The following is a 24168-nucleotide window of genomic DNA, read 5'->3' as shown; positions in this document are numbered from 1 at the left end:
CCCTGGCTGTCCTGGAACTCACAATGTATACCAGGCTGGCCTCGAACTCAGAAATCCACCTGCCTCTGCCTCCCAAGTTTTGGGATTAAATAGCCTTCTCCTTTTTATCTTTCTCCTTTCCTTTTCCTTTTCTTTTCTTTCCTTTCCTTTTTCCCTTCTCCCTTCTATCCCTTCCTTCCCCTTTTATTCCTTTCTGTCTCCTCTCACTTTATTTCCCTTTTTTTCCCTCTACTATATGGTAGTCTAAAGATAAGTAGAACAGTATATTTTTATTCCTTTATATGGAAGGCTGAAATCAGTTCTCTCTCCTACCCCAGGTCAATTAGTTCATGATTTTGCCCTAGTTTAGTTTCTCCCATTGGAAAGCTCTATTAAGAACAGGATGCCTTAATGTATTTTCAATAGTCTCTATTTGCTTCCTTTTTTTGGAACATGAGACAATATTTCTTTGAACTTAGGGAAAATTTAAGAAAATACTTGTTAGGATGTTGTGCCTGCTCACATTCATCCACATTGAGTGTGTAGCAATGCCAGTTACAGTTTACGTATTTTGATTTTTTTTTTTTTTATATGCTGGCTCTGGTTTCCAGAATTTTTTGTTTGGGCCTTTCTGCTCAGATAAGTTGTAAATTGTAGTTTTGTCTATTCATGTCTCTAATTTTGAAAGTAGTTCCTTGCCCTGTGACCTGACATTTTTTGGGTCAGAGAGTTTCCAGTTTACTTTCTTTCTTGTTTATAGAATAGAAACTTCCAAGCTTCTTGCATAATAGATAAAAATGACTATTTCTGATGCTGTTTTTAGAAACTCAGAACTGAATTATATACCTACAGAATTTTAAATGTCTATGTTTTGGGGGGGTATTATAAGTATTGTCTTGTTGATGTTACGTTTTAAAATTTAGTTTTGAAGTTTTTAAATAATAATTACAGATGAATATGAGCGGGAAGAAACCAGACAAGTTTACGTGGATCTAAATAATAACATTGAGGTAAGTGTTAGTGAAAATATGATTATTTTAAGTAAAAGAATTTCTAAGCAGAGAGAGTGATAGCTACAAAGGTTTTTGTTAACTACAATTGTTATAAATTATAATAAATAAATTGAATCACCAGTAAAATTCTTAAGTTTCTAAACTTTGAATACTTATGTTTTATATATAGTAACCTTTTTTTTTTTGGAGGGGGGAATATAGGACATGATCTTATATAGTCTAGATTCATTGTCTTCAGGCCTCAGCATTCTGTGTTCTGGGATCATATGTGGAATTGTAGTAGCTCCCCCACCCCTTTTCTTATATTTGTGTATATGTGTGTTCACATGACTATGGGTGCATGTCTATGCATGTATATATGGGTGCTCAAGGTTGATGTCAGGAATTTTCTTCCAGTGTTCTACCATTTTATCTTTTGAAACAAGGGTGTCTCTTTTGAAATAAGGGTATGTCAGCCAAACCCAGGTCTTACTGATATGGCTGATCTACTTAGCCAGCTTGCTTCAGGGATTTCCTGTCTCTGCCTTCCAAGGTTGAAATTACAGGCAGGCCACCACACTCATTCAGGAATTTTTTAGATTCTAGGGTTCTTTTGTTATATGGCATGTGATTTCATTGTAGTCATCTCTCCAATTCCATAATACTTCTCAAATTGACATATTAGTAATACAGTTTAATTTATTAAATATTTATTAACCCTGGGGTGGGAACAGCACATTGTGACATACGATTAAATTTTTAAAAAGATGGGTATTACTAATCGGTATTTTGCTTCTGCTTACTGTTGTCTTATCTTTTACCACAAAAGATAGCATACTTTGTGTTTCAACAGAAAACAATTTCTGTTGTGGCTTTTTGTTTTTTTCCTTCTCTCCCTCCTTCCCTCCCTCCCTCCCTCCTTCCTCCATTCTCTTTCCCTCCCTTCTTCTGCCCCTCCCCTTCTCTCTTTCAGACAGAATTTCTCTGTGTAGCCCTGATCATCCTGGAACTTGCTGTGTAGACCAGGCTGTCCTTGAACTCACAGAGATAGGCCTGCCTCTCTTGAGTGCTGGGATTAAAGGCCTGTACCACTACCACCATGCCTGGTCCTTTTCTGTTTCTTGCTTTATGAAATACTTTCTGATTTTAATACTTTTTTCCCCCCAGAATTTTTGTGTTCACACTCTTATGTATGCTTACGAACATTTTTTTTGTTTTCGTTTTTGTTTGTTTGTTTGTTTGTTTGTTTGTTTTTTTCAAGATAGGGTTTCTCTGTGTTGTCCTGGCTGTCCTGGAACTCACTCTGTAGACTAGGCTGGCCTCGAACTCAGAAATTCGCCTGCCTCTGCCTCCCAAGTGCTGGGATTAAAGGTGTGCGCCACCACGCCTGGCTTCATTTAACTTTTATGAAGAACATTTAAAACTAAATTACAATTATGTGATATATAAGCTTATTTTATATATTATACACATTATTTTCTTATATTCAATGCCACATTTCTAGTATAGTGGGCTTTGTGTTATATCCTAAAGTTTATATCCTAAAATAAACTCCCACATAATAATAGGCACTCAGTAAATATTTAGTGGATGAATGAGTGAATGAAATAATTTGATTTTACAAAGCAAGATTTATTGAATGCGGAGTAAATGCATTCTATCAATTAATACAAATACAAATTTGAATTTTTATGGGACTGCCTCACATTAGTGGTGAAGAAAGGAATTTAATAAGCACAAATAAGTCTAAAATGATAGTTTTGATGCTATTATATTTGTTTTTCTTACCCCTTTAGAATCTTATGGATTGTGGCAGGGGATTATTGTATGCTAAAATGGGTTAGGAAGATAGTAGAGTGACAGTATTCACTTTGCTGTTGTGCAGTGTTATGTGATGTTAGGCATTCTATCATATTTATATGCATATCTATTTAAATATCTAAAATATTAAAAACATAATTTGTATGTATATGTGTGTGGGTGTGTCTGCCACAGTGTTCATGTAGAGATTGGAGATGATTTTTTATTTCTACTATATAGATTCCAAGGATCAAACTCTGACTGAAAGGTATCCTATTGGCCTCATTATAGGCACACTTTATATCTTTTTAGTAAATTATTGTTACAGTGGTTTCATTTTTCAAAGGTGTATTAATTTATATCTAAAGATTATAAGGTAAAATTTACTAATATTTTCAAAATTTTAAAAGTATTGAAAAAGTCTCATTTTAAAAGTTAAACTTTGTATTCTAGAAAATGATACTTGCTTTTGAGGAACTTCGTGTGCAAGCTGAGAATGCCAGACTGGAAATGCATTTTAAGTGTAGGATTCCTATTTACATTTTCATGTTGCTTCTCTGCTACTTATATTTTACTAGATTTTGTTAATATTTGTGTCTCTTTAATTTGATACCCTCCACTATTGTATATTTCATTTTATCTTTGCTTTTGAAAGCCCCTCAAAATTTTATAGGTGGCAGGGAATTAATCCTTGTTACATTTTCTTTTGGTTTTGAAACTACTTTATCTATAAAATAAAATTTATTATGGCTTATATTAATTTTTAGAGGCATAGTTTTGTCTTTTATATTTCTTGGTAAATTATTAAGGTACAAATATCTAAGGTTTGCCATTTTAGATAAGTACTGTTATAAGAGCTATAGGATTTTAAGCTATAATTTTGGTAGTATATACAGTCACTATTTTACTAAAAAGAATTGGCAATAAGAAAATACAAGTTTTAGTGTACTAGAAACTTTTGAAGTTTAGTATAACTTTCAGATAAAGAAATGAAATGTTTAAATTTAGTTGGCAATGAAAAAGCTATGCAGTTATGTTAAGACAAGGTTTTTTTTTTTTTATAGTAAAGGAAGATCATGAAAAACTCCAACATCTTGAAGAAGAATATCAGAAGGAAGTAAACAACAAGGAAAATCAGGTTTTAAAAAATAACTCACTATTTATATTCTTTTAAAATTAATAATGTTTATATATACTTATGAGGTATGATGTGATGTTTTGGTTTATGTCCACATTGGGTAGTGATCAAATTAGGTTATTTAGCATATCACATCCATCACTTAAATTTTATGGTAGGTACATTTAAGTTCTAACTATTTGGAGATTAATGCTATATTCTTTACATTTGTTAACTCATAAAATACCCAATATATCAAAAGCATTGTATTTGCAGACATATGAGATAATTTATATAAAAAGTTTATATATATATATATATATATATATATATATATATATATATATATCTTTAGCTTGTTGCTTAGTCAAATTAATTTTCATGATTCAATTAGACACTCATTGGAAGGTTAGCCCTCAGTATTGAAGCAATGAATCTACAATTTTTATATCATTTTACATTGCTGAAAAAAATATGAGAATTTTTATTTAAAAACACCTAATAAGTAAAGATAATCATTGGCAACTCATTTCACATTTTGCAGTTTATTTTGAAATTAACTCTCTTTAACATGAATGAAACTAAAAAATTCTGTTGCTTCTTTCTATTAATATCACATAGTGGAAGACTTGTAAATGGTAAGTCTATATTCTCTGATATTTGCAAGAATATCAATTTTAGGTTTGTATTATGTTATTTCTTTTTCATGCCTTATGCTTTTCTTTTTTCTTTTTCTTTTTTGCTTTATGCTTTTCAAATAGAAAGTGATGTATAATAAGGGATCCTAGTTGGGTGTAGTGGTGCACTCCTTTAATCCTTGTATTTAGGAAGCAAAAGCAGCCAGGTTTCTGAATTTGAAGCCATATTGGTTTGCACAATGATTCCTAGGACATCTAGGGTTTCATAGAGAGATCTTTTCTCAAGAAGGGGCAAGGGAATCCTCTTTTATTTCTTACCATCATCTCTGGCTTTCTATAAGATACCTTGTTAAGGGGGTATTTATTTACATAATAATGAAAAACAATTAGAAGTATAGAAAAGATGTTTAGAGTTTTAAATTATGATTAAAATATATTTCAATTTCTTTTTTTTTTTTTTTTTGTTTTTCGAGACAGGGTTTCTCTGTATAGCTCTGGCTGTCCTGGTACTCACTTGGTAGACCAGGCTGGCCTCGAACTCAGAAATCCGCCTGCCTCTGCCTCCCGAGTGCTGGGATTAAAGGCCTGCGCCACCAGGCCCGGCTATATTTCAATTTCTAAGCTATGCTAAAAAAGATCATTTTGTAATTTTTGGTGCTGTGTCTATAGATTGTTAGACCTTTCTAAGTTGCTGTTTGGCCTTCTAGTGTTTTTTTTCCTATGGATATATAAGTACCATTGTTTCTAAAATTTTTATAGACATTCAAAATCCCTGCCTGAGGATAGAATGTGACAGATGACATTATGGAGCAGAGCTTAGCAGGGTTGTAAAGGTCAACTGAGTGTCATTATTTTTATGCTGACTTTTTTCTTTTATACCCCTTTTCTTACCTGCAATATTCATTTTAGAGGCAAATTTTGTTCTGTTGAGTTTCTTGAGTGTGAACCCAGGATCTTAGGTATGCTAGGTAGGTGGTCTGCTACTTAGCACTTTCTCTAACCTATCTTTTAAAGGTCCCTTGCAAAGTTAGAAGAGTTAGTTTTCTAATGGCATTGGCTGGTAGGTGGTAGAGTCCAGAGTGAGAAAAGTGAATCTTCTTTTTTTTGTATTTCAGTCCATTTGAAGTGTCCATGGCCTCTAGTTCTTAAACATTTTCAGGATTTTTTTGGGTTAAGTTATCTTGCTTCTCATTAGTATCTCCCTCTGTATGTTTGTTCCAACTCCTTTCTTTCTTTACATGTTATGATTTGTGATAAATTATTCTCCACCTATGAAATGAGCTAATTCAAGCCAAATTAAAGTATGTAAAGACAAGTTTATTGGGAAACATCTGGTTTATCAACTTCATAGGAGATCTGTGAAGTTGCCATGGAGAGGGAGACAAAGGGGGGGGAGAGGGAAGAGAGAGAAAGATTGTGTGTATGCAGGGAGAGGGAGAGGAAGGAAGGAGAGAGGAAAGGGAGAATGAGAATGTGAGGAGAAACAAGAACCAAAATGTCTAGATTATATAGGGAAGAGTTTCTGGGGGAGGGGAAGCCCAACCCTCTGGGTTGGAAAGTTCAGCATAGAGGGCGGGGTATATGCCTGCCATGCCCTGTAACAGCTAGGGACTGAGGTATGCTAGGGGAACCTGGAGGTCAGATTGGCTTTGGTATGTAAAATATGCAGTTCATCCTGGGTCTGAACCCCAACAATTTGGATTACAATTGTTTTGTGGCTTTTTAGAGATAAAGTTTATCTCTGTTATTTTCATGGCTAATTTTTAGGTGATTTTTTTTTTTTTTAAATTTGAATCTTTAACTTTTGCTTTTTTTTTTTTTTTGTACATCTGAATACTTTTCGTTATCTATATCATGATTTCTCAATAGTTTGTCTTCTTAAATCAGCCTAGAATAACCATTTCTCTTTGCTTGCCTGTCTTGCTGCCTTCCTTTCTTTCTGTTTTTTGAGACGGGGTCTTTCTAAATAGTACTGGCTGTTCTAGAGTTTGCTATATAGACCAGGCTGACTTTGAACTTACCTGTTTTTATATACTTATGTTCTCCTACCCCAGTGCTGGGATTAAAGGTGTGTGCTTCTTGCTTGACTTGCCTGATTAATTTTTATATATTAAGATTCATTTTAGCCCATCGAAATTTTACTACTTTCCATGAGACTGATTTAGATGTTCCTCCCCTAAACAGGCTTTGTGGCACATGTCTAAAGTCTCAGCAAGACGGGTGGGTCTCTGTGAGTTTGAGGTCATTCTGGTCTACATAGAACTCCAGACCAGTAAAGAATACAGATAATAATTTTATTCAGAAAAACAAACACTAAAAGATAAAAAAACAAAAAACACTAATACAAATACTATCAAAAGATAGCTTCTTTCCTGATTTTGATAACATTTTTGTTATATTACTGATGATAATGCTCAGGTGTAGTTGTTTGTGTGAATGCTGTTTCTTAAAGGTGAGTTTTCTCATTTCTATATACTCAATGTTTACAGTTTCTGGTATTCATAATATTTATTGAGTAAATGAATTTTTATTCTATACTTTCTCTTTAAAAGTTTGAAATGAGTGACTGGGCGTGGTGGTGCACCCCTTTAATCCCAGCACTTGGGAGGCAGAAGCAGGCAGATTTCTGAGTTTGAGGCCAGCCTGGTCTACAGAGTTCTAGGACAGCCAGGGCTACACAGAGAAACCCTTTCTCAAAAAACCAAAAAAAAGTTTGAAATGAGTAGTTCAATATTGAATATAGTAACCAGGTTTACTCATTCATTCAATAAATATTTATTTTATAAGCATGCATTAAAGGATATACACAGTATCTAAAAACATAAAATAATATATAACTATAGGTGATAATAAATGCTAAGGTGCTAATTTTAACTTTTTCCATCTATAATGTTCTTTTAAAATTTATTTTAGGTATCACTACTATTGATCCAAAGTACTGAGAAAGAAAATAAAATGAAAGATTTAACATTTCTGTTAGAGGAATCCAGAGATAAAGCTAATCAATTAGAGGAAAAAACAAGTAAGAAATCATATAAAAATATGAGAGTGTGACTTATGTTTTCTTTTTCTTCTACATTTTTGGGTTTTGTCACAATTTTTAATAATACTTTCTATTGCTTTTCTCTTACACTTGGTTTGGATCAGTTGAAGGAGGGCATAATTGAATCACTTGGAGATCTTTATCAAAGCACATATGCTCCTCTTTTCCCTTTTTCCTATTTTTAACCTTCAGTTTCAACAACATGCTATGAAAAGACATTAATTTTAGTTGTTTTGGACAATGCATTTTTGTATATATGATGTACAAGGTACAGTTTTAGTTAATGTACATATTGTCTATTGATCACTTGTAATTAGCATTTCTGTCATCATTACTTTATGATGGGTGTTCTAGTTTGGGTCCCTGTTGCTCAAATAACAGGACCAAAAGAAAGTTGATGTACACCTATAGATCATAGTTCATCACTGAGGGAAGTCAGAACAGGAATGAAAGCAAGAGCAAAAGCTGAACCTTGAAAAGAAGTTGCCTATGACTTGCTTTCTAGCTTGTTCCCAGGTCATGTTCAGTCAGCTTTTTATTATACAACACATGATTTGTATGCAGTTGCACTATCCACAGTGGCCTAGGGCCACATATGTCAATTAGCAATCAAGAAAAACCCCACATGCATGCATGCCTACAGACCAGTCTATTAAAGCAAATTTTCAGTTGAGGTCCTCTTCTCCAGGTGTATCAAGTTGACAAAAAACAAAACAAAACAAAACAAAAACCCTCCAAAACTAAACAGGACAACAGGCCCTTTCACATTCTCTTTTGTTCCTTTGTTCATCTCAAGTGCTTAAAATAGTGCCTGAAACATATGAGGCACTCAGATATTTTATAAATGAATGAACCCCCTTGGAGGAGTGTGGAAGAAGTTAATAATTTTTAGAGCAAGTGTTTTTGAAAAGTATTGGAGAAAATTGTCAAACTTTTCCTTAGTTTTTATTAATAGTTTGCTAGAGATCTCTTCAAGACAATAAGAAAACATGCCTTGCACAATTCATGGAAATGTGAAGGTAAATATATGTATGGTAAATTGAGGCAGTTACTTAGAGAACCCAGGTGGATGAGACAGGTTATAAATGTTTGTTTAAGTGTCAAAATATTTGGGAGGTATAATATACTGTGTGAAACACCATCTATTTTCCAGAACATAGTAATGTTTTCTTGTTTTTTCTATTCTTTTTTTTTTTAAGACTTATTTATTATGTATACATTGTATGCCTGCATGCCAGATGAGGGCACCAGATCTCATTATAGATGGTTATGACCCATCATGTGGTTGCTGGGAATTGAACTCAGGACCTCTGGAAGAGCAGTTAGTGCTCTTAACTCCTGAGTCATCTCTCCAGCCCCCATGTTTTTCTATTCTTGAGAGAATTTTTTCCAGTGTCTAATATGCCTTGAACTCAGAGATCTGACTGCCTCTACTTCTCAAGTGCTGTGATTGCAGGTGTGCACCACCACATCCAGCTCCTTTCTTACTCTTGGTAAAGGCCTTCATTGTAATTTATTGGAAAGAGTGGATTCTCTGATATATTTGAGAAAGGATTTTGGCTTAACCTGGAGTAACCAATTATGCTGGATAGATTCTCCAACTTCTGCTTCCCCAACATAAGATTATTTTTTTTTAAAGATTTATTTATTTAAGAGGGTATCAGATCTCATTACGGGTGGTTATGAGCCACCATATGGTTGCTGGGACTTGAACTCAGGACCTTCAGAACAGCAGTCAGTGCTCTTACCCGTTGAGCCGTCTCATCAGCCCCCAACATAAGATTATAAGCATGTGCCATCTCATACAGCTTTTAAAAAGTGGGCTCAGGATCAAACTCAGGTCCTCATGTTTGCACAGCAAGTACTTTACTGATTGAATCATATTCCCAGCTCCCTGAGGTAGCTTGAATGAGAATGGCCCCCATAGGGTCATGTGCTTGAATACTTGGCTTTCAGCGCTTGGAACTGTTTTGGAAGGATTAGGGGATGTGGCCTTGTTAGAAGAGGTGTGCCACTGGGGGCAGGCTTTGAAGTTTAAAAAGCCCAAGACAGTCCTAGTTTGCTGTGTCTCAGTGCCTTTTGCTTATGGATCAAGTATTGAGATACTTGTGCTTGTGGGATCAAGTATTCAAATATATGACCTGGGGGTGGGGGTGGGAGTCATTCTTATTCAAGCCACCACAAGGAAGAAGACTCAATTAGTAAAGCACTCCTAGCTATTGATCCAGTGACATGCCTTCTGATGCTCCTTATCCTGTTGGTAATAGATGTTAATTCTTCGCAACTGTGAGCTCCAAAGCTTTTTCGGAAATTTGGTTGCCTTGGTCAGGGAATTTTGTCTGGCAATAGAACAGACCCTTAGTTTTCTAAAGAAAGCAGGTTTCAGGGGTGGATAGATGACTCAGTTTTTTTTAAAAAAATTTATTAATCATTTTATTTGTTTACATTTCAAATGATATCCCCCTTCTCTGTTACCCTTCTATTACCCCCTATAACTTCCCACCATCTCTGTCACCTTTGCCTCTTATGAGGGTGTTCCTCCACCCATTCACTTACTCCTGCCTCTAGCATCCCCCTACACTGGGGCATCAAGCCTCCTCCTCCCATTGATGTTAGATAAGGCCATCCTCTGCTACATACGTATCTGGAGTCCTAGCTCCCTTCATGTATACTCTTTGGTTTGTGGTTTAGTCCCTGGAATCTCTGGGTGGTCCAGTTAGTTGATACTGTTCTTCTTAGGGGGTTGCAATCCCCTTCATCTCCTTCAATCCTTCTCCTAGCTCATCCCTTGGGGTCTGCATCTCTATCGGTCAGGTGCTGGTAGAACCTCTCAGGGAACAGCCATATCAGGCTCCTGTCAGCAAGCACTTCTTGGCATCAGCAATAAATCTACCACCACCACTACTAAAACCCTCCAGAACAAAAAACAGAACTAAAATAACAAACAAACAAAAAATCCTCTAGAAACACACATTTAACATTTTAGTGTTAAATATTCATCTTTGATGAAACCCTCATAAGGTTCCAGCTTGTGTTATAATAAGAAAAAAATCCTTTTCTTCAAAACCCCAAAGACTGTACCTTTGAAGACCACATGAGGCTCAGGTTTTTGCATACTACCTATTAGTTATGATATTTATGACCTAACAGAGCCTTAGCTTGCTTCTCAATGGACAAAGCCTTTTTTTATTTTCAAAACTTTTGATTTTGAGAAGGAACATGAGCTACTCAGGGTTTTTTCCTCCCAATTTTTAGACATGAGCTTGCCAAATTGCTCAGGTTGTCTTCAACCTTTTTTTTTTTTTTTTAAGATTTATTTATTTATTATATGTAAGTATACTGTAGCTGTCTTCAAACCCTCCAGAAGAGGGCATCAGATCTCATTACGGATGGTTGTGAGCTACCATGTGGTTGCTGGGATTTGAACTCAGGACCTTCAGAAGAGCAGTCAGTGCTCTTACCCGCCTCCAACTTTTAATCCTACTTTGTCCTCCCTAGAGATAGTATTATAGACTTGCAGTCACTGGACCTGGCTCCAAAACATATTTGTATTGACAAATGGAATAGGAGATGGCTTAAATAAACCCTTGACTCCTTTACAGCAATGCACAAATGAAAAATAAGGAATAGTATGTTAATCTTCCTGTTAAATCTGGGTTATATGTCTGTTTTCATTCTATTGTAATTATAAATGTAGGTACTGAAAAAATGTTCATTTGTCAGGTTTTGGGAAAAATAGTCTTATGAAATTCAGTGTGTATATGTGTATTGTTCTATTTTTGGATTGTTTTCTAATTCAGGAAAATGAGTAATTGCTATAGTGATTTGTTTCCCTGATAACCATTTCTACCAAACAATGCCTATCTATAATTTTACCTTTTAGAATTACAAGATGAAAACTTAAAAGAATTAAGTGAAAAGAAGGATCATTTATCATCAGAACTTGAAGATACTAAAATGTCCATGCAAAGAAGTATGGTATGATTCAAAAACTGACTAGTGACTATTGTATGGTGTGTATCATACAATCAGTTAACAAATACTATTGGATACAAGTAAATTATGTTTTGACTCAGAGATTCAAATAGAAAACTCAGTTCTACCTTTAAAATGCTTCTAATAAGAGGCATTGGATTAAACATACCTAAGTACTAATAGAATAACTCAAGGTAATGAAGAGTCATTAACAGTTCTAAGAGTGGAGAGAACTGTGTGGGCTAACTGCGTGAGGAATCTCTGGAGGGATCAGAACTATAGGGAATGGTTACTTGAAATTTGATAGTGCATTGGTTATTTCAGAATGCCAAGAAAGGACACTGAGTAGGAGGAAATATGGAGTGCAAAGGCAAACAAATGTATAGAAACAGATGACTTAAGCCTTTAAACATTTTAGGTCTTTGCATTATTAATTTTTGTGTTTTGTTTCACTTAGAGCACTCAGAAGGCTTTAGAGGAAGATTTGCAGATAGCAACAAAAACGATTTATCAGCTTACTGAAGAAAAAGAAGCTCAAATGGAAGAACTCAACAAAGCTAAAACTACTCACTCATTTGTGGTGACTGAACTTAAAGCTACTACATGCACCTTGGAGGAATTACTGAGAACAGAACAGCAAAGGTGAAACAGTTTTTAAACATATAAGTAAATACATAAAAATTATTTACTTTTGATATTCAGTACCATTAAAAATCAGGCATTCTTTGGAAAAGTTCCCAAGCATGCTTTGCCGTGAGGTCAAGCTATGTAGACAAGTCCATAAATGTTGGTTCAGTGGTAGGACATGTTTATTAATAGTGTGGACCAGTGCTTATCAACCTTTTAATGTTGTGACCCTTTGATATAGTTCCTCATGTTGTGGTGACCCCAACTATCATTTCTCTTCAAAACTGTAATTTTGCGACTGTTATGAGTCATAATATAAATGTTTTTGGAGACAGAGGTTTGCCAGAGGGTTGTGACCCACATGTTGAGAACCACTGTTTATGGATTATTAGTGTCATAGGAATAATGTCCAGGTTAAAAAATTTATTTTACTGAGGTCTGTAACCTTCCTTCAATGTATTAATTTAGTAACTATCTTGGAATAAAGTAAACACTACTCTATGTGATGATCATTTGCTTTTAACCTAAATAGTATTTATTTAAAGTTAGATTAACAACTAGCTCTATTTTTCCTCGCTTTATGTAATTTTAATATAAAAGTATGTTGAGAGCCGGGCATGGTGGCGCACACCTTTAATCCCAGCACTGGGGAGGCAGAGGCAGGCAGATTTCTGAGTTCGAGGCCAGCCTGGTCTACAGAGTAAGTTCCAGGACAGCCAGGGCTATATAGAGAACCCCTGTTTCAAAAAACCACACACAAAAAAAAGTATGTTGAGGCCTAGGTAATTTTGTCCTGTTAGTATAATGTTCAGTTAAATTTGGCAGAGTAAAGGAGAGGAACAAATTTCTCTCCCAACTTATATCCTGGATCTACTTAATTTTTCTTTTTACTGTACATAGTGAGGAGAAAAATGTAACCTTTTAAGCTCTTCTATTATATATTTCTGACTAACTTGTCAAAGCAATTTTTTAAATAATAAAATTGTAAATTACTGTAGAATAATGTGTTCCAATTACCTTAAAATTTTTTATTTACCAAAAACTAAAAAAAAAAAAAAAACCTTTATGTGTATGAGTGTTTTTGCCTGCATGTGTATGTCTGTTAATCACATGCATACAGTGCACACAAAGGCCAGAAAAGGGTGTTGAGCCTCTTAGAATTTGAGTTACAGACAGCTTTAAGCCCACTGCTGGGAATCAAACTCAGGTCCTCTGGAAGAGCAGTGTTCGTAGACATTGAGCTTAAAATACATTTTAAAAATTTTGTTTTTGTTTTTCCACACAGGGTTTCTCTGTGTAGCCTTCCCTGGTTGTCCTGAAACTTGCTTTGTAGACCAGATTGGCTTCAAAGATCAGTCTACCTCTGTCTCCTATTACACTACCACCACTAGCAGTTAAGATACAAATTAGGAGACTTAAGAGTTTAGGTAGATATAATTACAATTATAATTTTGATTTTAAACTGCCTTATACAGATTAATACTTAATGTTTAATTACTGAATGAATCTATTTTAGATACATCAGTTGTTACATTGTGCCAGTTTTAATTATTAGGTGAATGGTGCCTAAAATAATAATTTGAATTTTAAAATTTTCTTGTAAGGTTGGAAAAAAAAGAAGATCAACTGAAACTGATTACTGTGGAACTCCAGAAGAAATCAAGTGAACTAGGTAAGATTTAGAGAGTAGTATACTTTGATAACAATAACTAATTATAAAGATAAATTTGGGGTTTTTGTTAAATTTATTAAACTATTAACAAGCAGTTAAAACTATTTACTGCTCTTGCAGAGGACTTAGATTTGTTTTCCCCATATGATGCTCACAACAGTTTATAAATCTAGAGTCAGGGAATCTTATTTGGCCTCTTGGACAATATGCATGCATGTGGTATTTATACATACATGCAGACAAAATACTCATGTAGATGAAATAAAAATAAATATAAAAATTAGGGAAAAATTCTAATTGAATAGAGAATATTTCAATTGAAAAAAGCTGTTATGTTTCTTTATGTGGTTTATAGATGTCTGAAAACAATCTGAGATGTTTGGTTTTTTGTTTTTTTTTTTAATTTTAGAATTCAAAGGCCTGAATAATCCTTAGGGAGATGTTGATTACATTTCAATTGAAGAAACAATTTCATATTTCAGACTGGTCTTGAAATCTTGGTCCTTTTGCCTCATGAATGCTGACATTACAGGAATGCATTACTTCCTGGATTGATTTGTTTGTTTCTTTGTTTCTTTATATATATTTTTAGGGTCTTGCTATGTAGCTCCAGCTGGCCCAGTACTCTGTGTAGACTGGGGTAGTATTGAACTTGCAGCATCCTTCTTGCCTCTGCCTCCTAAGTGCTGGTATTACCAATGTGCACCATCACACCTGGCTCATACTTCTATTTTGTGGATCCATGGTTTAGTGGAGTTGGATCATAAAATATTTTTAGGAAAAAATTATATTATCATTTAATACTGTTAAAATTCAAGAACTTACACAAATAAAACAGTTTTATAATTCTGAGAACTTACGATTAGGCAGTTAGCTAATTATAAATCTATGCTTCATAATTATTAGGTTGAATATCTCCAAATATAGACAATTAAAAGATAAAACAAGTTGTGTTTCAATTTCTATTAAAAGGTATTTTTAATTACTATACCTGAATTGACAGGTATTTATATTATTTTAATAATTTTCTATAAAATTTTATATTAATTTGAATATTTGTACCGTAAGTTGACTTACTTGTACAGCTAAAATAATTACAAGTAATACTGTTTACTAATAATGCTTACTTAACATTTCATAAGTAGTTAGCTCCTAGGTTGATTTCTTTTTTAAAAAAATATTTTTATAAGCATATATTAATTATAATCAGTGTGACATTTTTATACATTGTAAATTTTGATCACATTTACCTTTGCTTGTGCCCCTCCCATTCCTGATAATCTTGCTTTTCCTAGCTAGCCTTCTTTCTAGTTTCATGGTGTGTGTGTGTGTGTGTGTGTGTGTGTGTCAGACAGAGAGAGACTGAGTTAATGAGTTTCATTACAGTGTTTAGAGGAGTGTAGGTGACTGTGTTTATTGGAGCATAAGTACCTTACTCAGTGATTTTATCACTGAAGAAAACTTCTGTGCTATCATATCAGATTTGGTTGATTGATGCCTTTCCTTTTACAGTCCTTACTTTCCCACTGTAGATTAACACTTGGTTATCTAACCTTGCAGTGTCCAGTGGTCCAGTGTTTGAGAGATCTCAGGGATCCACATTTATAATACATATTCATATTTTTTTACATATTTATATATTTGAGGTAAATGCTCAGTTTTCTTATTGAATGTTAATGTTGGTACCAAAAGGAAGCAAAAGAGTAGGAAAGATACTAAGGAAGAGTTAGATATTATGAGTAGATTTTAAGTATAGAGATTTAAGTAAATAGATTAAATTATAGAGAGGCTTTGGGTAGTTGTGTTGATAGAATGTTGAAAATACTGTGTGTGGGCGTGCAATTTAAAAATTACATGTTAAGAGCACTGGCTGCTCATCCGGAGGTCCCAGAAACCACATGATAGCTGATGCCCCCTCTTCTGTCTTGCAGGCATACATGTAAATAGAATACTCACATGCATAAATAAGTAAATCTTTAAAAAATATTTAAAAAGTAGAAAGATTATACTGAAAAGATTTTATAAAATTAATACTGAATTCACAGAAATAACAATGAGCACTGTAAAGCACTACTTTTTCTGGTAGCAAGAAAGAAAGCTGTAAAAGCAAGAAAATGGGTGTAGGAACTAGAGAAGAAATATGAATAATGCAAGGTCTTGGTAATTTAAGGTGGAGGAAAAAACAGTAGGGAATGTTTCATACAATCAAATATGACCCAGGTACACAATAAGACTGAAAATGACATTACAAAGTGCCTATTGTTGGATTTTGAGGTCATAAAATTATTAATATCATGGAAATAGTTATTAGTCTTACATGGAGTTAAAAATATATAGTTAATAAGCAGGAATTTAAAAGATAATATAAGAAATCAGATAGTTTGAAAGGGCAGAAAAGTTAATCAGGTATCTTTGTTTTTGTATTTATATGGGGTGCTTGGTGGGATAGAAAATAGGGCTTTTTCTGCATAGAGTTGGTATGTTTTAGAACAGATAAAGTTACAGAAGAAGGGGATATTGAAATGCAAAGTGCAATGATTAGAATGAATTTGAAAGAAGATCAATTCTTTTAAATTGGAAGAGAAAGTAATAAGCTAGATAGATTCAGGAAGTAATGAGTTTGGAAAGAAAAGGTACACAACTCATTCCAAATTATTTTATGTAGACTCATTGTTTATTTTGCTTCATGAGTTTTAGATTCATTTGGCTATGAGTTAACCTAGAAGCATAAGTGTTAATATTTTTATCTATTACTTTTGCATAGTTGATTTAGATTCTATATAAGCTTCCTTAAGTGTGTTAGTCTATCTTTTTTGAGGGGTGTGTGTGTTCATTTAGCAGGAAAATAGTAGTAGTTGCTCCCTAGGCTTTATATCCTGTTTAGCTATAGGTTTTTGGCCTGATAATGGGGCCAGATATGGGTTGATTCTTCTTTTCAAATGTCATTATTGCTTATTTCTTCTCTTTCCTGCTTTTTAATCCAGCTGTCAACACATTTTATTTTGTTTATTTTAGAAGAGATGACTAAATTTAAAAATAACAAAGAAGTGGAACTTGAAGAATTGAAAAACATACTGGTAAGTATATATTCTTTCTTAGTAACATCCTGTAATTACTTTAACAATAATTTTGAGCCAGGCAATGGTGGTGTATGCCTTTAATCCCAGCACTTGGAGAGGCAGAAGCAGGTGGATTTCTGAGTTTGAGGATAGCCTGGTCTACATAGTGAATTCCATGACAGCCAGGGCTATACAAAGAAACCCTGCCTTGAAAAACCAAAAAAAAAAAATTATTTTGAAATTAATGGCCTATATTTTCAAACTATACATACTTCATTCTAATTTTTCTCCTAAATTTAAAAATTTTACATTTGCTTTTGAGTAAAACTGCACTTTTGTATATATCTCACTTTTTAGTTTTTTATAAACTTTCTTAGCCAGGATATTTATAATATTTATATGTGTTAATAGCACACTTGAGCAAGTATGCATATTATGTTATACCACAAAGATTCAGTGAACAATAGACACTGAGATATTATCCTTCTATACCTAATTTATTCAAGGATGTTATCATGAATAGATGTTTAATTTTATCAAAGGCCGTTTCTGTGTCTGTTGAAATGATCATGTGATTTATACACTTGATTTTTTTTTATGTGCTACATTATATTTATTGACTTGCATATGTTGAACCATTCTTGTATTACTGGAATGAAAACAGCTCCATCATGGTACATAGTCTTCTTAATGTGATATGATTTTGATTTACCAGTATTTTATTGAAGCTTTGAACTTGTTTGTTAAGTATTTTTCTATAGTTTCCTTTTTGTTGTCTTCTTATCAAGTTTTGATAGAAGGTTAATATTGGATTTGTAAAATTATTTATAAAATTATTTAAAAAATTCTGTGGACTGCTAGGAAGGATATATATTTAATAGCCATTGCATGGGATATTCTGTAAATGTGTATTAACATTTGTTCTCTGATGCAGTTTTATTATGTATGCAGTTTATTACATGCTTTTTTTTTTTGGTCTAGACTATATATGAACTGAAGAAATTGGGTATTGAAATCACTTATTACTACTATATCTTAGTCTGTCCATACATTTGTGTCCAGTAGATTTTGTTTTATGAAGTTTTATGAAACTAATATTTGATGTACATTTATTTCCAATCATTATATCTTTTTGTTGGATTATTACCTTTATTAATTTGTAGTGACCTAGTCTTTTACTTGATGTCTGCTTTTTTAGATACTGCTATAGGTCCCCTGCTTAGTTTCAGTTTTTACTTGCTTAATATGTCTTAAAAACTTGCCCAAAAAACTTAGGTTTTTTTTTTTCATATTAGTCTATCTTTGCCAGTTAAGTGTCCGTCTTGAAGAGAATAGTTTTTTAATCCAGTTATTTTATATCCATTTTCAACAAAATGGATATAAGCAGAAATATGTAGAAGGCATTTTGATGATATGAACAATTCAGCAAAACAGTAGTAAGTTCTCTACTAGGGCCTATTATATTTTTAGCCATGGGTTTTTCCACTAGGTTTACCATACTAGGCAAGAAATCAGTCCTTGGACCAGGCTTCATACCTAACCACTTGGTTATCCCTGTAACCATGGTTATCCACATTGTGCACTTATAGACACATCTTGGTAGGCAGGTCAGTATTTTAATATGCAGGGTTTAGTGCTGGGAGAGAGACCATTAATGTATTTTACCTAGGAACATGTATTTTTCTATCCCTTCTAATTAAAATTGATTTCTTGGGTTGGAAGATTGTAGGCTTTCATATATTTTTTTTATGTACTACTTATTTTGGAAAAGCCTTCTGTCACCTCCTCATTTTCTGTCTCTGCTACCTATCCACGAGTGATTTATCCTCAATGAATGTGTTTACCCTTCTTTTTCTGAAATACTCCTTCCACTATCTTCTATAGAAATGGCTTAGTAGTAATAAATAGTTTTTATAATGATAAATTTCACCTTCAGTTTTCATAATACCTATTTTTATTTTATGCCTATGTGTGAATGTTTGCATGTATATACGTAATCCACATGTACACTTACTTATGTGTCTGCAGAGGCTAGGAGAAGGCACCTGGAACTAGAGTTACAGATACTATGAGTCTCCATGTAGATGCTGTAAACTATTCTTTACTATTTCTATGCTGTTTTTGTCTTCTTTGAAGACCTTTGTTGTTTTTACAAGTAGACTTCTGAATTATTTTTCTGGCATTTTTAACTACTTTAAAATTGATTGGTTGGTTGATTGATTGTGTGTATCTGTGTGATAACATATGTGTGGAAATTAGAGGACAGATAACCATGTGCTTCCAGGGATCAAACTCGGGTCATCAGGTTTGGTGGCAAATTCCTTTACCTACTGAACCATTATATCGGCCAGTTTAATTTCATGTATCATATTGTCATTTTTTTCATGATTATGTTTTGGGTATTATGATTTGTAAATTTATTGATAGGGATATTCCTTCTGAGTTTATTTGGGGATCTTCTGAGTGAGCAATTTTCTTTTGATGGCTTAGTACTGCTTGTAGAGTGGCGAAAACAAACTCCTGTAACAGCTATAATACCAAGCAAACTAGATAAGCAAGCAAGCACACTTAAAATTTATTAAAGCCAATACAGTACTACTACTGGGCATAGAATATAACAAAAGTAATATAGAGTTAACTGTAAAGTTAAAGGTAACTGGGATAGCAATAAAAATAATATAAATGTGGAATAAAGGAAGGGAACAAAGCAATATTAAATAAAAGAATAGGAAAAAGAAATGAGAAATATGTTAGGAAGTGGTGGAGCAAAGAAATATTTAAAAAATTAATTGCCCAATAAAGAAAAAATGTTAAAAATGTTGATAAATGTAAGAGGAATAAAAAGTAAAAACAGAAGCTTTTAAAAGCTTACCTTAATGCTTTTAAAATCATATGTTTTTAAAGTACTTATAGAATAATAGAAGATAAAAAGAGAAGCATAATGGATAAAACAACAAATATACACTACCCTCCTCCCAACAAACTACCTAAGGTCTATCTGATAGAGATGAATTTCAAATATCTTCAATTCAAAAATCTTCAATTCAAAATTAAAATAAAATCTGAAACAAAATTAAGATAAAATATACAATTGGATTTACTCTGGGTCTTCTAATGCTGGAATCTTCTAGGTACAATAGTTTTTCAGTTGATGTTGGAGTCATTTGTCTTCTCTAATTTTAGGCTACTACTGAGTCTGGACCTGCTTTAGCATCTGATGTACAGTAGAGTTGCCTTCACTTTAGGAATTTTCCTTCTTTATATATCAAAAATCTCTTGACCAGACTTAACTTGGTAGCTGTGGGTAGCACGGTTTCTAACTTTTCTAGAGGCTCTTCAGCTTGAACACAGTACAGTTACTAATGTCTGATAAATAGGGTGTCTCCTGAATGCAAGGAAAGTACACATAGCATTGAGATCTGTACTGTGTTGGGCTGGAGAGATGGCTCAGCCATTAAAGACTAGGATCACAATCAAATAGATAAGAGATTTGTACTATAGATTCAGTCTCAGTGCTTTCTTTCCCACACAATGTCAAATATTATATAGGAGGGAGGTGGCTGTGGAAATTGCAAGGTTAGATAAAATAATGCATAATTCAGATTACTTCAGCCAAACTTCAGAGTTCTTAGACCTAATAGTGAACCACTTAGTGGATAGGTAGTCCCAGGAGTTCAGGCATCTACTAACTTCATACTCAGACCATCATTCTCTACAGCTATTTTTAAGTAGTGTTTCTTATCATGGGAGGTGTGGCTACTGACCGCTGTACTCTTCATTGCCTTACCCTCCAGCTTTCCCAAGTTTCTTAAATAAAATACCTTTCTCCATCATAATTGTTGACTCACACCTAAGGGCTGTGGGCAGGCTGTTGCCTGGCTTTCTGAATTGTGATGATGCCTTCATTTCAGACCCCTAGTGTAGCTTAGTCTCAACCAATTGACTAATTGTCAAGATGGTACACAGTGACAGCCATCTGAGACAAGAGGAATGACAAAATGGGCCTCTGGATCCATGTCTTAGCAAGCATTGTAGACTTGGTCTGTGTGAAAGACTGGCAGTCTCTTTTCTCTAGGGCCACCTGGTGAGGAGACACACAGAGCCTGCCTCTGCACTTCCCTGCCGCACAGGGCTAGAGAAGTTAAAGCTCCTTCCCTCCCCACTTCATAGGTGCCTCTGGCCTTTGGAGAGGGCCCAGCCAGGTGCCAGATTATTGCCATTACCCTTCTCCCCTTTCATGGTAGCGCTCCTTTCCCCATGATGACCCCCACTTCCCTGGAAGGCAGATGCCAGCCTTGGTGCCAGACAGAAAGTATTATACCCAAGCCTCAGAGTCTCTGAGGCTAATACTCTCTTTGATTGATAACCAGCTTTTCCCCAGTGCAGATGGCTCCTGCCCTTGAAGGAAGCAGAAACCAATTTCCTTAAAATGATAAAAACTCACTCTTGGACTATAAAAAAGACACAATTAAGGGTTCCCAGACAACAATCAGTTTGTAAAGATAACACCAGCTTCTGATAGCATAGCAAGTTACTTTTTCCAAGTCAGGAAGGTCCCTTTCCAGCTGCAGGGATCTGCCCCACTGTCTGAACAAGCTGTTATCAGGTTTGAAGGACTACATTCCTTTACCTCTCATGTAATGAATGCCACGGCTTAGAAACCTTCGCTTGCGTTTTTTCTTTCTTTATAGACCCCCTTCACTTAGACCTAGGGGTTCACTGTCCTTCCTGTTCGATCAGGAAGGTTGGTGGCCCAAGCTTGAGCTTAAATAAAGACCCCTCATGTGATTCCATCTGGTTGTGATTCTTAGTGGTCTCTTTAGGGTCTTTACAGTCTGGGTATAACACTGGCTTACATTTTGGAAGAAGCTTATGTCTTCTTTCAGTACTAGAGCCTCAACTAGAGCAGTGCATTGCCCATTTCTATTTGCTGCTTAGCCTTTCTGTTTTCTTGTGTCTTTCAACTATGCTTAGTGATTTTCAGTGCTCTTGCAATTATTTCTTCCTTGGAGTAGAGCCTGACTTTTGCTAACATGACCTTTCTCATTTACCCAGTCCCATAAAGGTGATTTCTGTTTCACCACAGAAATCTCAGTTTTTAAATAAATAATTTATTCCTTTTATCTCAGGGCTCTGTTCATTATTATTTTTGTCAAAATTTGTTTTTAGAATTTACTTACTAATAACTATTTTCTTTTTTCTTTGTATAGTCCTGGCTGTCCTGGAACTCGCTCTGTAGATCAGGCTGACCTCGAACTCAGAAATCCACCTGCCTCTGCCTCCCAAGTGCTGGGATTAAAGGCATGCACCACCACCACCAAGCTATTTTCTATTGAAGCAGTTTTAGCCAACAAAATACACTATATTTCTTTTTTTTTCTTTTTTTGGATATTTTATTTATTTACATTTCAAATGTTATCCCCTTTCCTGATCCTCCCCCAGAAACTCCCTATCCCATAGCCCCTCCTCCTGCTTCTATGAGGATGTGTCTCCCCCCCCCCTTTCCTCATCCTCATCCTCTCAATTCCCTATACTGGGGCATCCAGCCTTCTCAGGACCAAGGGCCTCTCTTCCCATTGATGCCCAACAAGGCCAGTCTCTGCTACATCTGCAGCTGGAGCCATGGGTCCTTCAATGTGTACTATTTGGTTGGTGGTTTAGTATCTGGGAGCTCTGGGGGGGGGGGTCTGGTTGGTTGATATTGTTCTTCCTATGGGGTTGCAAACCCCTTTAGCTCCTTCAGTGCTTTCTCTAACTTCTCCATTGGGGACCCCGTGCTCAGACCAATGGTTGACTGCAAGCATCTGGCTCTGTATTTGTCAGGCTCAATCAGAGCCTCTCAGGAGACAACTATAACAGGCTCCTGTTACCTATTACTTCTTGGTATCCTCAATAGTGTCTGGGTTTGGTGACTGAATATGGGGTAAATCCCCAGGTGGGGCAGTCTTTTCCTTCAGTCTCTCTGATTCTACATTTCATTCTTTCTCTCTCTCTACATTTCCACACTGTCTACAAATTTCCTCCCATAAGTATTTTGTTCCCTGTTGTAAGAAGGACCGAAGCATCCACACTTTGGTCTTCCTTCTTCTTGAGCTTTATGTGGTCTGTGAATTGTACCTTGGGTATTCTGAACTTTTGGGCTAATATCCAATTATCAGTGAGTGCATACAATGTGTGTTCTTTTGTGATTGGGTTACCACACTCAGGATGATAGTTCCATCAAATTGCCTAAGAATTTCATGAAGTCATTTTTTTTTTAAATAGCTGAGTAGTACACCATTGTGTAAATGTACCACATTTTCTGTATCCATTCCTGTGTTGAGGGACATCTGGGTTCTTTTCAGCTTCTGGCTATTATAAATAAGGCTGCTATTAACAAAGTGGAGCATGTGTCCTTATTATATGTTGGAACATCTTTTGGGTATATGCCTAGGAGTGGTAGAGCTGTGTCCTCGAGTAGTACTATGTCCAATTTTCTGAGGAACTGCCAAACTGATTTCCAGAGTGGTTGTATCAGCTTGCAATCCCACCAGCAATGGAGGAGTTTTTCTCTTTCTCCATATTCTCCAGCATCTGCTGTCACCTGAGGTTTTGATCTTAGCCATTCTGACTGTTGTGAGGTATAATCTCAGGGTTGTTTTGATTTTCATTTCTCTGATGACTAAGGATGTTGAACATTTCTTTAGGAGCTTCTCAGACTTTCAATATTCCTCAGTTGAGAATTCTCTGTTTAGCTCTGTTCCCCGTTTTTAAATAGAGTTATATGGTTCTCTGGAACTTCTTGAGTTCTTTGTATATATTGGATACTAGCCCTCTATCAGATGTAGGATTGATAAAGATCTTTCCCCAATCTGTCCTATTGACAGTGTCCTTTGCCTTACAGAAACTTTGCAAATTTTATGAGGTCCCACTTGTCTATTGTAGATCTGAGAACATAAGCCACTGGTGTTCTGTTCAGGGACTTTCTCCCTGTGCCTCTGTGTTTGAGGCTCTTCCCAACTTTCTCTTCTATAAAATTTAGTGTATCTGGTTTTATGTGGAGGCCCTTGATCCACTTAAACTTGAGCTTTGTTCAAGGAGATGAGAATGGATTAATTTGCATTTTTCTATACGCTGACTGCCAGTTGAATTAGCACCATTTGAGCCGGGCCTGGTGGCGCAGGCCTGTAATCCCAGCACTCGGGAGGCAGAGGCAGGCGGATTTCTGAGTTCGAGGCCAGCCTGGTCTACCAAGTGAGTTCCAGGACAGCCAGAGCTATACAGAGA

General features: G+C 35.1%; 1 protein-coding gene across 2 annotated transcripts in view; it reads left to right on the top strand.

Annotated features, from left to right (window-relative positions):
• Positions 1-24168, top strand: part of Sycp1 (synaptonemal complex protein 1) — a 95642-nt gene that overhangs the window by 15481 nt on the left and 55993 nt on the right. For both annotated transcript variants that reach the window (XM_021196181.1, XM_021196182.1), the window contains exons 9-16: positions 931-989; positions 3225-3294; positions 3836-3909; positions 7440-7548; positions 11453-11547; positions 12002-12186; positions 13776-13843; positions 16859-16920. In XM_021196181.1, the coding sequence (XP_021051840.1) occupies positions 931-989; positions 3225-3294; positions 3836-3909; positions 7440-7548; positions 11453-11547; positions 12002-12186; positions 13776-13843; positions 16859-16920 (722 nt within the window). The remainder of the gene's footprint in view (positions 1-930; positions 990-3224; positions 3295-3835; positions 3910-7439; positions 7549-11452; positions 11548-12001; positions 12187-13775; positions 13844-16858; positions 16921-24168) is intronic.

This window comes from Mus pahari, chromosome 4 (genome assembly GCF_900095145.1).
Source record: "Mus pahari chromosome 4, PAHARI_EIJ_v1.1, whole genome shotgun sequence".
Lineage (NCBI taxonomy): Eukaryota > Metazoa > Chordata > Mammalia > Rodentia > Muridae > Mus > Mus pahari.
The sequence above is the reverse complement of the archived record's forward strand: the minus strand, read 5'-3'. Positions and strand labels throughout refer to the sequence as shown.